The sequence below is a fragment of the Glandiceps talaboti genome, chromosome 11, assembly GCF_964340395.1.
Source record: "Glandiceps talaboti chromosome 11, keGlaTala1.1, whole genome shotgun sequence".
Classification (NCBI taxonomy): Eukaryota; Metazoa; Hemichordata; class Enteropneusta; family Spengelidae; genus Glandiceps; species Glandiceps talaboti.
The window spans coordinates 9,608,759-9,626,209 of record NC_135559.1 but is presented as its reverse complement, the minus strand read 5'-3'; the positions used below and the strand labels follow the sequence as shown (position 1 = coordinate 9,626,209).

Sequence of the window (17,451 nt, the reverse complement as noted above, 5' to 3'; positions counted from 1 at the left end):
CAGATCTAAACACAGTACCTCTAGCTCTATACCTAATTATCCAAAGATGCACTCTGTGACCACTTTACTACAAATTGATTTGTGCTGAACGGTTTTTATATAGAATTTGTTCATTCACGTGACAACCCATAAGTACACAAGGGTTAATACATAAAAGAGCTAAGGGAGAAAATGCCAACCTCCTCAATGGACAAAAATGGCAGTAACTGCTCAAATGGGGACTGCAACCTTGTTACAGTATGAGTCCTTGCCAAGTGTACTCAAGGCTGTAGATAAGGAGGTTGATGTTCTTGGTGAAAACCTAATAGCTCATTCAATTTGAAGTATAACTTCGTTATAGTATACACGTCCTTGCCCCTTTAATGGTTTTAACATGACAATTTTCGGTAATCGTCAGTTGTTATATCGAATGGTTACCAAAAGCATCCTGTTAAAACCATTAAATGGGTGAGGACCCGTACTATAACTATCAGAAAACTACGTAATATATATATATATATATATATATATATATATATATATATATATATATATATATATATATATCGCTCGCTCGCTCGCTCTCTCTCTCTCTCTCTCTCTCTCTCTCTCTCTCTCTCTCTCTCTCTCTCTCTCTCTCTCTCTCTCTCTCTCTCTCTCTCTCTCTCTCTCTCTCTCTCTCTCTCTCTCTCTCTCTCCCAAAATGAGAGTTTCTACAATACAGGGCGAGAAGAAAAGAAATTTCTAGTTCAAGACTGGTTCCAGAAGGAACTAGGTTAAGAGAGAAAATCACCATCTCGTATAGGGTAATAAATTGGCGAACCATATATCTCAGTCTGTTGAGCCATTCCTTGGTGCTCATATGTCCTCGGTACAAGAGTGACTTTGAGTGTACTGTACAGTTGTGTGGATGGTTGCTGCATCGTTTTGCATAGAAAGAAAGAGTAACGACACTGGTGAGAATCTGATTCTGATTGTCATAAGTCATAACTGGTAAATCACGTGATAACTTCAATAACCAATTCCATAGACACTCCCAGTAATGAGTACATTTTCGACAAAATATTCAGAAAATACACCTTTAACTGAATAGAAGAATGGCTTCAAAGGTTGATGTTCTAGTGAGCAACTTCATACTTAGGTGATATGTCAAAGTGGGTATGATAAATGCACTACCAATCTCTTGTATAACAGATAATTGTTCCCGCGTCCGGCCACACGCAGCTCGGGCGACAGAAGCACTTTGCAAAGGCGTACTCTTATTGGTCATTCATACCATTTGCATCCCACGTCAGGCAAGCTTGCCAAAGCATGGAAAAGTGGTAGTGATATTATGGCGAGGTGTAGCCAAGATATGATATCCCGACCTAACCCCGAAGAAAAACATATCCAAGAACATTTTGTAGAATTAATATTTTTACAGAATGCAACACCGAATGTCCCATTCGTCTGCGGAATATACAGTACATGTATATTACACTACAATTTCAGATTCAAATAGTTTACACTGCACAACTTACAAGCACTAGTAATTATGCAAACAAAATGACGAGCTCAGTCTTTTTAAAGGTATTTTAAAGTACAAAAAACACAAAGTGACAAGTGTTTTCTTTGCCTTTCTAGAAACAATTTAATGTGTTTCTTTTAGAATCATGGTGTTGCTGTCGATGTTTCTCATGAAAGTAATTAGCTTGCTTTGAAGATTATAATGACTTGCCATAATGTCAGCATGCCCTTTTAATCAATTACTGCATGGGCCACAGCTATACATAGTCGAACAGTAACATTGAGGATCACTCTTTCCCAGATATCATCAGCATGTGAATGAGCAGACGGTGTCGGAAGTATGGAAGGTCACTGAACTTTGGTTCATACAGCCGCTTATCTAGAAAGTCTGGAGAGCGTGCAAAGTTGGGATTACAAACCACCTTACTTCATACCATGCTGGTATCTTAACTAACTCGACGATGAGCCAAACTGAGTGAAATTATACTAGTGTGAACGAACTGATGTTATTATTGTTAGGTTGATGACAACAAAAATAATGGATTGAACATTTATATGGGGAACGGCTGGTGCTTTTCTGAGATCGAGCAGTCTCACTTCCCTTTCTAGCAGCATGGTACTTTTCTACATTGAACACAACGGAAGCAATGCAAGTCTCTAAACACTTGATTCATATAACAACACTTCAGTAGTTGTTGGTATGAATCTCTGTAAGTAAGCTCGCTGAGATTCTGGAATTAGGGTTTTATCATCTGGATGACACTTTTGATAAGTATCAAAGGCAACACTGTGAAGCTTATCTGCCTCACGTTCACCCATCTGTTGTACAAATTTATGCAAATAACCATCTGGATTTTGTAGTAGTAGGTGAGGCTCATTAAATTCCACAACACGTCCCTCGTCTAATACCAGTATTCTATCTGAGTCCATGACAGTGTTAAGACGATGGGCAATGGTTAGTACTGTACAATGCTGGAATCGGCTACGTATCGTCCTCTGGATTAGTATGTCCGTCCTGTAAGAACACGGATATGGGTAAGAAGACATCTTTTTTACCTCTAGGCATCCACCCGGAGTATACAAATACAAAACGTTTCATCTGAGGTAGCTTGGTTAAATTAAACTGTGGTTGAGACTGACGTTATTCACCATAAATTGAATATATCATCTAACTCACCTTGGATCTACATTAGCTGTTGCTTCATCTATGATAAGTATTTTATTATTTCGTAGAATAGCTCTGGCTAGACAAACTAATTGTCTCTGACCAACACTCAGATTTGTTCCTGACTCAGTGATCTCTGCTTCCAGTCCTCCGGGTAACTCATCGATTGCTCTGCTTAACTGTACCTGGTGACAGAATACAAACATATGAATGTGTACGTAAAATTGTACTTCTTTTAGTATCCAGCTTTGTATTAGTTAACTGAGAGAATCACTTACAACATATTTGACGAAGGACTGACCCTCCTCAGCATTTGTTTGAGCGAATCGAAGAGGGACATATATGGTATCTGGAAGTTGAAACAGGTTGAGACAGTAATGTATTTTATCAAATTTGCGACTGTGTAACACAAAGATCTTTCACTGGACCCGGGTATAGATTTCGATATTTATATAGAATTTCGGTGAATGATATTTTGACAATGTCGTTAAACGGGTCTATCTACAGCATACAACTTACCTGCTGTAAAGCCTTCCAGAGGTCTGTCTCTTGATGCTCAGTAAATGGATCCAAATTATTACGTAGTGTCCCAGAGAACATAACGGGATCCTTAGTGAAAGTAAGTCAAACACACATAAAATGCTTTTGTGTTACACAATGACATTCACCAGATCAAAATGATAAAATATCGCCTCCCTGGAAATATTGCATCACCAATTGCACGATATATTCGAAGGGTTTTATTATATTTTGGCCTGACGTACATAATATATGTGTAACACAGTCACTTATTGTGATGAATAAGACAACTGACTACATATAGGTAGGAGCATGGTATCTGATATTTGTCAGAAAAACACTACTAATATAAAACGAAAACATTGGATAGCTCGAAAGACCAAAACACATGACTGTTTTTTATTCCAAAACCAAAACTACTCCAAAACAAACAAGATTGTAAAATTCCATCTACAACCTCCTACATCATCTGTTTAGGCATAAGTCATCTACTTAGGAGTCTTAGAAGCTAGCAATAAAACATACTACAGGTCAGTATCTGAAGGGGGACTTCCAAGACAATAATGTAACACACAGCTACAATGTATTCTACGTTATCATAAAATGACAATTGTACATACCTGTGGAATTATTGATATATTACTTCTTAAATCGTGTAAACCAATTTCACATATGTCCACGTCATCAATCGTTATAACACCTTGAGGTTCTGACATACGAAATAACATAGAAACAAGGGAACTTTTACCAGCACCTGTTCTTCCTACAATGCCAACCTAAAAGGAGACATCGAATCAACCAGAATAAACAAACATAAGAAAACTCTATTGCTGTTCAAAAGGGTACTTTCAATTCCACAATTTTAAGAGGATTAATCTTGCGGTGTCTAAACGATATATTATTTCCAATATAATAGTTTAATCAGATAAATGAACGGATGCATGTAGCGTTCAATACAATTGCATGTAGCGTTCAATACAATTTCACCATTCATATATATATATATATATATATATATATATATATATATATATATATATATATATATATATATATATATATATATATATATATATATATATATAAAGCTTTAAATTATCACTTAAAATGTACAAAAAAAAAGTCAATCTCTTTTGCCTCAGCATTGGTTAACTACGATTTTCTTGGTAAATTGTACAACTTTTGTGAATCTAAAATGCCTCCTCTATAAAATGGAGATGTGATAACTCACCTTTTCTTGTGATTTGATATGTAGAGCTACATCTTTAAGTACATACTGAGTGTCTTCAGAATATTTAAAGTGTGCACCCTCTATGGTAATTACACCATGCTTTGGCCAACATGGATCTGGTTTGGTATCTGTTTCTAATGGAGCTTCTGGAGGAATGTTACTGTATGATAATACTCTTTCAACAGATGTCATCTGTCAAGTAGGGAATAGAACTTATTTAATCATGAGATTTGATTTTAATATGTAAATTCAAATTGGAGTTAACGCGTGTGCATCCGTGTGTAAGTGACTAAATATGTTAGTGATCTGTCCCCTTTAAGTGTAGCAGAGCTTATGTGTCGATGAATAAAAACAAATTATCAACCTAAAGAACTTTACACTGTGTAATTTGCTTTGAAAGATTCAATATATTTTTGTAAGATGATAGCTTGACAAGAAAATGTTTCATAAAATTTAGTGTCATTGAATAGAACATATATCGAGCTCTCGTAGAATAATTTTGTATAAATAGAATATAAATTGAGACTTGACTCCATTATTTATAGTAGTAGTAGTAGTAGTAGTAGTAGTAGTAGTAGTAGTAGTAGTAGTAGTAGTAGTAGTAGTAGTAGTAAAGCCACCTTATTGGAATCTAGTATTTGAAGCGACTACGTATCTTTCGTCGGAATCACTCAGACGTCGTCAGGATAATGGAATCACCAGACAGTAGACTATTGTAAATAAGTGGGAGATTGTATCCACAGACTCGGTTTAGCTGATGACGTCTTAATTAGTCGGACGAAAGCTACGCAGTCGCTTTCTATAAAATATATATATATGGTAACTTCATTACATTTTGTATGATTAGTTTAGGTACCTGATTTTCAACTTCAGCACTTTGTAGCATCCACCACTGAACCAGTCCCATCAACGTAAGAGTGTAAGTTAACGACAACCCAACTAACCCAGAACTTAATCCTGTGAACACATTATTTGAATGGTTATGTATAGTATTTAAACAATAATGTACGCCCTCCCAGCCCATAATGGAAGAAAGCAAACTTTTAATGGGTGAGGCGACAACCGAGCCCATTATGGAGTGCAAAGTTTGCTTGAGTCCATTATGGAGTGGGAGGGCATACATTATTGTTATTATTTTATAGTTTTGCCAATTCCAGTGAATTTGTAGACCGAGAAACGCAAAACAATGTATAATATACACAGAGCTGAACATCGTCTGCCATGTTCGGCCCGGAAGCTGAATACTAATCATAGCGACACACGTACGTACACGTACACACACATATACACTTCAATGAACTGCTGTGAACACAAATTTGTTTCATGAATGCGTTGTATTTTTAAACAGTGGAAATGACAATCATGAGTAACAACATACATTTCGAAAAAATACCTAGTCGTATGAAAAAACAGAACATAAGCTTACGGACATAAGCTTGTATTGTTATGCTCGTTCCGGGGCCGCGATGCCCACTAACGGAGTACATTATCAGTAATAATGTACAGCGATGACGTCACAAAGTTCACTGGAATTGGTAATGCTATAATATAAATAGTAATCATGTACACAGTAACAGGCATGACCGCATTTTATCATTTGCCCATATGATACATGTATACATGATTTAAAGAAATGGATATACTAGTACATGAAAAGTGTCAACATTTCATGTAATGTACAAACTCTATCAATGAAAGAATGCACATAATAGTGAAGTGGGTTGACTAACCATCAAAATGACTGATGAGGTTGCAATGTTCATCAGTCCAGTGTTGTTTTATTCCTGTAAAACTCTTTCTTCACATTAAAGTCAATACTTCTATTTTGTTGTGCATAATACAAATATAAAATCACATTTTAAATATTCCACCCTTTTCCTATCATTTAAGCTTAAAACAGCAGATGTGGTTAGACCATGTAATATTTGTCCACACTCTAATAAGCTCTTTCTATATATACTAACAAAAGAAGCACCGTTAAGTGATTTCACAAAAGATACATTGATATTTTGTTACTTTTACCTCTCTATGATATTTTCAGTTATTGTGCACTGTGTCGAAACTCTATAATCAAGGCCATTTCCACTAAAAAAAACTACCCATGGCCATAAGAAAATAATCCTAATTCATTTCATTAGTTTTGACAATTTACCAAATTTCTACTTTTCATATCATTTATGCTCTTTTCTCCAAAGTATACATTTGTTCTTTACATACTTACAACACAATGGTATGTAACGATAATCGACAAAGATTGGAAGTTTTGAATTCCCGGAAGATGGTGCTAATAATATTCCAATTGAGTTACACGATAACATCTTATACATACAGCGTAGTTATCACTGATGTGCTAGAAATCAAAGTTATATATATTCATGGTGGGATCTGTGTTTTGACCTTTTGTTCATTTTCACGCATTTGTGATTAGCCCCCAGACGTGTCATAGACTTTCTAATTTAGCAATCCTAAATCTTTCACATAATCGCTGGACTTGAAAGCCAAGGACAATTCTCTGGGCTCCTTTGCTGTGAACTTAGAATGAGAAGTCCAATGGAATTTTGTAGAAGGATTACAATTACGTTCAACTTACTGTCCTCCGTCAAAACACAACAGAATGCAACTGCTGTCGAAAAGCAAGCACATAGCAAATCAATACGTATGGCAAACCATCGGCTACACGCCAAAAATAGAAACCAGCCTTCAGTGTGCAGATCTTGGTGAGAATCAAATTCTTGTACAAATACAGTTTCTGCGTTAAAAGCACGTATGGTACATAGTCCTTGTAGAGATGCTGATAGATGGGAAAAGACTGGACTACGTGCTGTAATTAAAGGAAGGTAAATTTACATATTTGCAATTACCAATGAACAAGACAGTTTTGCAGTAATCAATAATTGTTGCGAAATGGAAAATCAACTGGCAATAGGCCTTTCCAAACGTTTGCCATGGTGGCGCTCTACTTCCTGTCTGTGTGTACCTTGGGGGTATACATGGTATAGATTACTCGGTTAATCATAGAGCACGGCTGCTTTCTTCGATGTCTGAACAACGAGAAAAACATCCCTGATTTACACTTCTACGGAATAACAAGGAACAAAGCTCTTAAGAAACAGTACTATGAGGTGATGATATCCTCAATTTGTGCGAGGGTGCTGTATTCTTAATACTGTTTGCAGTCTGCAGTGGCCTATACAACAAGGACTAATACCTTTAGCCTCTCGGATGATAAACAATAACGTAAAGTAATGAGTAATAAAATACAATATAATTATCCTCACATTAATCACATGACTTTATCACTAGAAAACTACATTAACTACAATTACTTGAAAAAATAATAACTAAGAACAATGTATCAACTTACTGACTCCTTCCAACCTTTTTATGTCTCTTGATGTGGCAAGATAATAATTTCTGAGATACATAAATAGTATTACCAGTGGCACGGTTGGTATAAACACCCATGGGTTAATAACACATGTAACAATGACTATACCTGGAATTTGACCACCACTCTAAAATTACAACAACAAAAAAGAATCCGATTTATTTATATTACATTTAATCATACGTATGACTATATAAAGTGAAGTCACTTTTGTATTCATCATTATGATTATTGTTATTGTTGCTTTTTTGTTAGATCAGCAACAATTGGAAATAGTAACTGTCAAAGCAATATGTCAAATATTTGTTGAGTGATGACGTCATACCTGAACAAAGTTGAAGAATGACCACGGTAGCACTTCATCCATGTATCCTGTATCTCTAGAGAATCTGTTTAAAATACGACCTGTCAAGAAAATATTATATGATTGATTGATTGATTGATTGATTGATCGATCGATCGATCGATCGATTAATTAATTAACAATAAAAAAATGTATTGTAATATAATTTTGAAGAAAGCTAAAAACAAATCCTTCTTCATAAGACATGAAGACACCGAGCAGTTAAATGAAATTATTGACTTACCGACTGGATTGGTATCAAAAAAGTAGATCGGGGTTCGGATTATTGCAGCAAACATTTTGTTGTGTAATTTTCTTGAGGCAGTAACACACACTCTGAAGAAATACATGGCACTGAAAAGTCCAAAAATAAATGCACCAACGACCAAAGCAGTATATATCAAGATGTTGCTCTTTGTGTTGAAATCTACTAAGGAATTATCTTCTGAAGAAATCGTCTATAAAGAAATAAAACATGGTAGAAATATTCCGATAAGCAGACCTAGCATACTTCAGGAGATACATTAAATGAGGCATTTAAGTATTTACTTTGGAATGTTTTCCCAATATTGATTTTCGATAGAAGTTCAGACCACTATAATATATACATATACTAGAGAAATATAATATATATATATATATATTTCTCTAGTGGTCTGAGATAGAAGGCATAAAGACGGTTGCACTGCGAGTTGTCCAATGATTATACATTTACCTGGTTAGTAGTACCATTAGAAAACACAGTTAAAGCTGACAGATCTGCGTGCTTTCTTTCCTCATTTGTGGTCCATATTGATAACCAAAAGTCTGACATTATGAAAATAACCTTTAGGTAGAAAAGAGAAAACAATATAAATATGAATCATTAGACTGGGAAATATTTTAACCCTTTATAAACTCTGTAAAATTGTTCACTGTTAGCAACTTTCATGAGTTTTGAGTTTACAGTCACATGTACTGTCTAGGTGTCTTCCTACAGTTCATTCTGTTCAATTAAAGAGGTCTCAGCTACAAACAGTGGATTTATAGCAGTGGTTTGCGTCAAAACATTCAACTAAGTTAGCCACAAACTGAAATTATTATTGTTGTTCAGTTCAGTAGATTACACATTCTAGTGGAAGATAGCGTTGCCTTGGTTATGCAAATATAATCATCCTGCGATCAATACGTTAATATTGGAATTCCCCCAAAATGTAAACAGAAAGATCACGGAAGTCTATACAATAAAAACTTGCTATCGGAAAAGCCACGGTACTGATAATGTAATTACATGAACGTCTTGGAAAAGCTAAGCTTCTTACTTCAATATGTTGCAACAATAGTTTTAGTTTGTGTCTAACTGTAAGGTAGGCGGGCACATGGCTTGCCGCATTAAGTTACTTTGACTAACCTGTGTTATAATATGGACACCTACAAGCATTACAAAACCACCAATACCACAACCAGCCTTAAAGTATGATTTGTAGACATCCCATCCTACATAACCAACTGACCTATCTTCTTCTGGTTGTTTAGTAACAGCCTCCCCTGGCTATAACGTAAGCAGAACAAAATATTTCAATACAAACATAATTTGAAAGGGGTCATTTTCGAGCAATGCAAATGTGTATTCTTTAGCAAGTGCTCTTTACGTACACATAACTTAGACTTGTTAAAATATAGAGTAGGAAATAACAAGGGGACTCAGGCAGAAGACTTAGGAACTGTGTCTCACTAGGTACAGTATATTTGTAGACACAGTTAACTTACCATTTCTGAAGCATCTGATGCTACAGAATACATAGAAGCACTTAAACAATCGTCTGAGTTGACTCCCTTAATAAGGTTTGTAGATAAACCATTTAAAGAGAGTAATCTCTTTCTAGGGCGTTCTTCTTCATTTCCTTTCAACAAAGATGCAAAATCGACGCCGCTGGCCAGCAATTCGTCATACGACCCATGTCCCACCATATTCCCCTGAAACAGAGAAAGTGGTTACGAAATAACTTTTTTTAAAGAGCAATGAGGTAGCAATTTGGAAATATGCTTTGCACAATACCCCTAATATAAAACTTACAAACTGACTAGTGAGTTGTAATGTATAATTTGAAATCTGAATTTAGTTCTTGTTTATATAGTGTACTATACTCTGCAGTCATGCCCCAGTGACTGTGTCCATTAACAGTGTTCATAACCAGTCAATCTGACAGATCTTGCAATCTAGATTTTTCCTTTTATCACATTTCCCATATCTTTTACATTTGACACATCTATACCATCAAGAATTTACCTGTTTCAGTACAAGAATGTCATTAACAGCTGTCAGATACTGGAGTTGATGAGTTACTAGTATACAAGGTTTACTGGTCAGGTGACCAAGAATACACCTGAAAGGCAAAGGATATTTGTTAGCGAGTTACTAGTATACAACATTTGCTGGATAGGTGATCTAGAATACACCTGAAAGTCAAAGAATTATTGTTGATGAGTTACTAGTATACAACATTTGCTGGACAGGTGACGTAGAATACACCTGAAAGTCAAAGAGAAGGTTTTCTCAGTGGGATAAAGTGTACATAAGGAACTTGATTCTTAATACAGGAAGTGTCGTTTCAAGAATAGAATAGAACATTGTGTACACAAGTTATATATTTAATCCCGAAACACTTTGAACGATAAGTAAATAAGATATTTCAACCTATACTATGACTATTATGACTACCTGTTTGCCCAAGGCCAGATATCTTACTTGTTAAAAAGATGTCTTCCTACAGCAGAGTCTACAGCACTGAGTGGATCATCCAATAGATATACATCAGCATCGGAATATACTGCTCTAGCTAGATTGACCCTTGCTCTTTGACCTCCACTTAAGGTCACACCTCGTTCTCCAACCATGGTGAGGTCTCCGTCTGGTAAAAGTTGGATATCCTGATAGGAGATGGGCATGAAATATAATAGTATTAATTTCCTGGGTATGTGTACCTATATTAGACCACTTAAAATGTGAACTGCATATTCATGGTACACAAATCAATATCCTTGCCCTTATTTGGCAATGTTTAACAGCACAAACCCAATATGTAAGATGATGTGATTTATTTACATTTTAAATTGCATTGTTCAATTGAAGAAAGTAGCTGACAAAGTAAGACCTATGAAGTTCTTGATCGTCAATGGGAATAATACAAAGGTATGTGCAAATGTACGTATGTACTGTCATAAAAAGAAACGTGCCAACAATTTGAACAACGACTGGTAAAAGTTTGAACCCCATGCGTGAAGTATTACAGTCATCTATACGTTATACACTAATCTGAATAAAATCCGATGTAGTGCACTCAGCGTGATTTCTGTATTTAGCTCGTTTGTTCTTTTTTCTTCTGTGAGTGCCCGCTATGCCGAGTTCATTATATCGGATTTTGATCAATTTGGTTCTACACCAACAAGAGGTGCCATGACTATATAAGAGACATCGAATTACTCACCCTTCTGAGCGCACATAACTCGATAACCTTGTCATATTTCTTCTTATCATAGTCCATACCAAACAATATATTTTGTCTGAGAGATGCTGAGAATACCCAAGGCTGCTGGGAAGCATACGCCACTTTACCTTTGACCTGTACTTTGCCATTTGTAACAGGCATCTCTCCAAGTAAAGTCATGAGAAGGGATGACTGTAATGAGATAAAGAGTAACCTTGTTCCTGGCCTTTGGTATCGATTGGCAAGTGTTTTGTTTTAAAGGAAAGGTCTGGTCAACTCGCATTGCAATGCATGACTGCTAATTTATACCAGTTCTTTGAACTCGTATATTTCAAAATAGCTTTACATACATATACGATGAGTAAAATTGACTCTTTTGGCAAAATAAAGCAATCGTTTACCTTGTACGTGAGCAAAATTGTTCACTTTATTTCCTTACCATATGCTTATATTTAATAATGACGCAGGTGATAGCCAAGCAGAGTGGTGTGTGTGTGTGTGTGTGTGTGTGTCTACCTCACCATCTCTTTATATGTTAAATGGAGACAATATAGCCATATAATAATGTATTGAGAGTAAAATTGGGGTACTGAAGACAAATATATTAAAGTACTCTGTGCCATTCAATAATGTGTATGTTTTGGCGGTTATGGTGATACTGTTTCTCCTCCACACCAACATTCGACGGGAAAATCATTCTGGCAAATTATCTCCAGGTACAGGTTATAGCCCAGTGTGAAATGTTTGCTTCAAAAGACCACATCAACGGGCAATTTGGCTATTATGGTGACTCAAGATTATATACAAACTTGTTCAAACATAAGTCATAACAAGTCATTAAGGAATCATATTACCTTTCCTGAACCGACTGGACCAATGACAGCCATTAGTTGTCCAGGATTTACTTCAAATGTGATATCTTTCAAAGTCGCGCTATCAAGATTCTGGAAAATACATATCGTATTGGAAACAGTTAAATTGCCTAATTAAATGTGAAGATAAAGCTTATTACAGAAAGGTAACTTAATGTCTGGTTCTACGTGTGCAGTCACTTACATTCCTTTCTGTATGAAATGGCATGCTTTGTTTCAATATGATAATTCTCACCTAGGTGGTCACCCAGAGTATCTTGAAGTTCTTGAGTCAGAATTTAATTTAAGAATTAGGACACTGTATCCTCATCGCATGTACTGTTGTTTATTTTGTATTTTATCTAAAAGCGTTCTTGGAAGGACAAAGGTGGTCTCTTGTGTCTCTGTGTCTCTGTCTTATTTTTTTGTACTAATGCAATCATAGTGAAGGCAGGAGTTGCAATACTTAGCCAACAGAACTTTGAGATTACTTTTTAGCATATATGTTATCAAATTTTATCACCGATCACTCACTGTATCCCAACTTCCTGTGACGTCACGAGCACTCACTTCACAACCACTAGCTTTGGGTCGTAAATTAATATCCTTTCCAACAGTTGACTCATCCAACTCATCAAGTAAAAGGAATTTCTGTAATAAGGATCATGAAGTGATATAAAAATATTGAGAGTACGGTTTGTTGAAAAAAATTGAGTTATTCTTTCTTCCAATACGTCAAATATGTTAAATATTGAGGTTCTCCCTTTTGGAACACACACACACACACACACACACACACACACACACACACACACACACACACACTATATATATATATATATATATATATATATATATATATATATATATATATATATATATATATATATGTATGTATGTATGTATGTATGTATGTATGTATGTATGTATGTATGTATGTATGTATGTATGTATGTATGTAATGTATGTATGTATGTATGTATGTGTGTATGTATGTATGTATGTAAATATGAAAGAAGACGAGTCTGTTATTTCATTATGGGTTTACACAAGTGTAAACCCGCAATAGAATAGCAGACTCGTCTTCTTTCATTTTTACGTATGTTTTGCTCTCCAAGCTGATTGAGCACTCAACTCGAAAGAAGAATGAAACTCTATACATACATACATACATACATATATACATACATCCATACATACATGCATGCATAGACAATATATATATATATAAATATATATAAATATATATATATATATATATATATATATATATATATATATATATATATATATATATATATATATATATATATATATATAATATATATATTATTTATATACTATGTATACATCCTGAATCCTTGCAGACAATATTATTTTTGAACAAACCTGAATCCTTGCTGTAGAAACTAGTGCTTGCGCCAAGTCCTTTATTGCCGTTGGCATGAATAATGTCGTGGTGATCCTTGCTCGGTATATGAGTATATACATGGGGAAAACTATTTTCGGTGAGAGTACACCTCCACTCGATGAAATAGCCATACAAATGAATAGCATGATGACCAATTGCATGCATTCTGAACCACCAGAATGAATGGCCGAATACTTCGCATATTGTTGGACGTATTTGCATTCATTCCTGTGAATATAAAAATAATACAACAACGTGATATGACTGGCTTTCTAGTATTTTATATTCAATAAATGATATACATTAAGCAACATTTCAAACATAGACTCTGACAACACAATGCTATACAAAATATATTATAATGTCTCTGAATAAACTTATATAAACAATATTTCGCAGCCTATGAACACGACGATACAAACTTACAATATCAGTGTCTTCAACTTAATAACTGATCAAATTCTTACCTCCGAACTCTTCTTATTAGTTCACCAAAAGGTTTCTCCCAGGTGTACATTTTAATAACCCTAATTCCTGAAATTATTTCATTCATAATTCTAACTCTCTGGTCTGTCTGTACAGCTGTCTTCGCTCTACAAAGACAAATTTAAGCCATAAAAATAAACCCTTACCAAAGATATACGGAAATGACGTACTTATATGACTAAGTAAGACGTTATGTACGAGATTTGGACACATTTCGCACCTTTCGCCTTCCACACCTGCTATATGGACCCCATTGTATTCTAAAACGGCCTAATTATTTTGGCATCATTTTGACCGATATTAAAAAATGGTATGGTGATCCCTCGTGTTTTTCCTTTACTTGAACTGAAAATGAGTTTTCTTTAACAAAGTTACAGAAAATGTTTATTTCCGAGTTGCATCTAATGTTCAGCTTTGATCATATTTTCATACAGAATCAGTATCAATGTAGCAAATCATTTATAGCCTTGACAGAGTACAGGCCATATTGTAAAACATGATATATCAGCATACATATGGAATATTTTACATTTCAGTAGTCAGATGTCAACAAAATAGGATACGTAAGGTTACGTATATTTTCGAACAAAGTTGAGGTCTATATTTTTCTTCATCAGCCCTTGATAAAGTTTTAGTCTAAGGCGGCCGAGAGTAGGACCAAATTAATTTGATTTTGACCAAACTTCTATTTTAAGTCAACAACGTGATTTTTTTTATAATTACGTCATAATTTCTCACCTGAGTTTGGAATATACTTTGCCCATGTAAACCTCAATTGGAAACAAAATGAAAAAAACTACAAAACCAGCAAGGCAGGATGGACCAATCTGTCGCCACAATAGCACAAATATAGCAACACATTCAAGAGGTGCCAGCCACAAGTAGTGAACGACGGTGAGCTGTAAAGCGTAAAAAGATAGCGAAATAAATGTTTTCACTGACAGTAAAGAATATAACACTTGATCGGTTTAGATGTTTATGTAAATTAGGCAAGAGTTGTTTTCGTTGGCTGTATGTTTAGTTGTTTATTTGTTTGTTTCTTTGTCTGTCTGTCTGTCTATCTGTCTGTCTGTCTGTCTGTCTGTCTATCTGCCTGCCTGTTACTTTCATATTCAAAGAATCACATGCTAAAAATAAAAGGAAGGGATTGAATAGCTTTGAATACCGTAATATATAGACATTTATAATATACCTAGTGATAATGCTGTGCCATGATTCGCTAGAATCAGTCACGTGATAGGAAATAGAATGACTATTTCCCTAGGGAAATAGTTCCATCATTTATTACATGATCATGTGACCACCGCAAGTTCACATCAGGTCAAAATGGCGGCTTCTGACGATTTTGTCTGCCACCGCGAGTTCACAGCATGAGGTATATTATAAAACACATATTGCCTGGCCTATATTCGGGCTATAGCACTCGTTCATTACCCCCTCGTGACTGTGAGTTACCAGAATCGCACGCTATTTCCCTCGGCCTTCGGCCTCAGAAAATAGCATGTGATTCTGGTAACTCACAGTCCCTCGGGTGTAATAAACCGGTGCTATAGCCCTCTTGGCCAGGCAATATGTGTTCAATATGTACTTGATTTACATACTATTGAAGTTAAATATGCCCACCTACATATACTTGCTGCAAATGGCAAACTGAGCCAAACTCGATGGACAACGGTAAGTCTTAACCCTGAGCTGGGCTCTTGGGCTGGGTTGTCTATTTTATGCTATATATCCATGACATCACTACCTTAGAGGAATTCATTTCAAAACATTTAAAGGATTTATCGAACTGTATCGAGCTTTTGTATAATAATATATTTCCAAACTTTCCCAGGTGTTTATTATTTGTTCCTGTACCATTACAACTTACCCCGTCAAACTTGTTAACATCATTAGAGAGTAGATTTACGATTTGTCCAGTGGTTGTGTGTCTCATGGCAGTGTGGCTAAGTTTTAATGCCTAGAACAAATACGAAGCAGATGATCATTGTATAAAATCTTCTCACCTGTGACTGTTGCGTTCCGACAATGAGATGATTACTTTGACTACTAACATATGGATCAGGAGATTCCTGTCCAGCTGAGGTGGGACAATATTAGCTAGTGCTAGTGAGGGGATAGTGTGTGTGAAATTGGATTACAAATCCTGGACATGTGACCGTTGGTGATCATACTTTGTTCTCCAGATATTTGTGATTAGCAGATCATACTCTTGCACTGCAGTCCAGTTCTAAAATCAATATCAAACACTACAACAATATTATTTTCTACCAACTGGACCTCTTAGCCTGTCTCAAGCTATGCTAAAACTACCTACTATCAGTAAGTTTTTCAAGCTCATTTAACGTTTATATTTGAGAACCTCATGCACATTATCACATCTCCAGCCACATGCAAGTGTTGCTCAAATATTGATTCTAAATATATGCCAAAACGAGCATCACAAATTCTAAAAAGTCAAAGGTTTTGAGATACTAGGACATGGAAAATATCAATGTACTTACTTTTCTATACACTATTGAACACAGTGATATTCGTATACGCATTCCAATACGTTGAATACAGAAAATGTGTGAATGTTCAAAGAGAACAGAGAGAAAAGCACACACTGCAACACCCATTGCATAAACTAATGCATCGGTTTGTGTTTTCGAGGAATCTGGTGCAAAACAGTTAATCAGTTGTGCATGTAACAATGCTGAAGCTATTTTAACTGTGTCCTACAAGAATAACGAGTTATATTGGATTAATAATTATTAAGTATTACATTTGTGCTTTATTTTACTTTACTCATTCTCTTTTCATATCAATGGGAGAAACAGATGCCATCATGCAATTCTATTCTGTAGAAGGCTGCCTAATTCTTTTAACTCAAAAGGATAATAAACGAATGTCGAATTAGTCCTTGAAAACAGGACCGTGGTAAACACATACATTTGTTTCATATTGAAATAAACAGGATTACAAACTTTCATATTGCATTTAGATATATTATGAATAATTTAGATTTTCAGGCAATTGAATGCAGAGGCTTATTCAACCTTAATATAGACATGTCCAGCAAATAATACACGTGAACTTTTAATTATACCGTAATGTAAACTA

The 17,451-nt window shown here is 35.3% G+C and overlaps 1 protein-coding gene across 1 annotated transcript in view; it reads right to left on the bottom strand.

The window, feature by feature from the left end:
• Nucleotides 1-2,142: 2,142 nt before the first annotated feature.
• The window catches only part of LOC144441982 (ATP-binding cassette sub-family C member 4-like), a 19,291-nt gene continuing 3,982 nt past the window's right edge, over nucleotides 2,143-17,451 (bottom strand). The window contains 23 exon segments of the mRNA XM_078131254.1: nucleotides 2,143-2,500; nucleotides 2,663-2,835; nucleotides 3,170-3,259; nucleotides 3,790-3,945; nucleotides 4,401-4,592; nucleotides 5,257-5,357; nucleotides 6,991-7,221; nucleotides 7,765-7,915; nucleotides 8,114-8,193; nucleotides 8,376-8,589; nucleotides 8,841-8,957; nucleotides 9,522-9,658; nucleotides 9,877-10,087; nucleotides 10,401-10,497; nucleotides 10,860-11,041; nucleotides 11,599-11,790; nucleotides 12,453-12,542; nucleotides 12,984-13,100; nucleotides 14,036-14,088; nucleotides 14,305-14,453; nucleotides 15,085-15,245; nucleotides 16,217-16,306; nucleotides 16,851-17,066. Of these exon segments, the coding sequence (XP_077987380.1) occupies nucleotides 2,143-2,500; nucleotides 2,663-2,835; nucleotides 3,170-3,259; nucleotides 3,790-3,945; nucleotides 4,401-4,592; nucleotides 5,257-5,357; nucleotides 6,991-7,221; nucleotides 7,765-7,915; nucleotides 8,114-8,193; nucleotides 8,376-8,589; nucleotides 8,841-8,957; nucleotides 9,522-9,658; nucleotides 9,877-10,087; nucleotides 10,401-10,497; nucleotides 10,860-11,041; nucleotides 11,599-11,790; nucleotides 12,453-12,542; nucleotides 12,984-13,100; nucleotides 14,036-14,088; nucleotides 14,305-14,453; nucleotides 15,085-15,245; nucleotides 16,217-16,306; nucleotides 16,851-17,066 (3,558 nt within the window).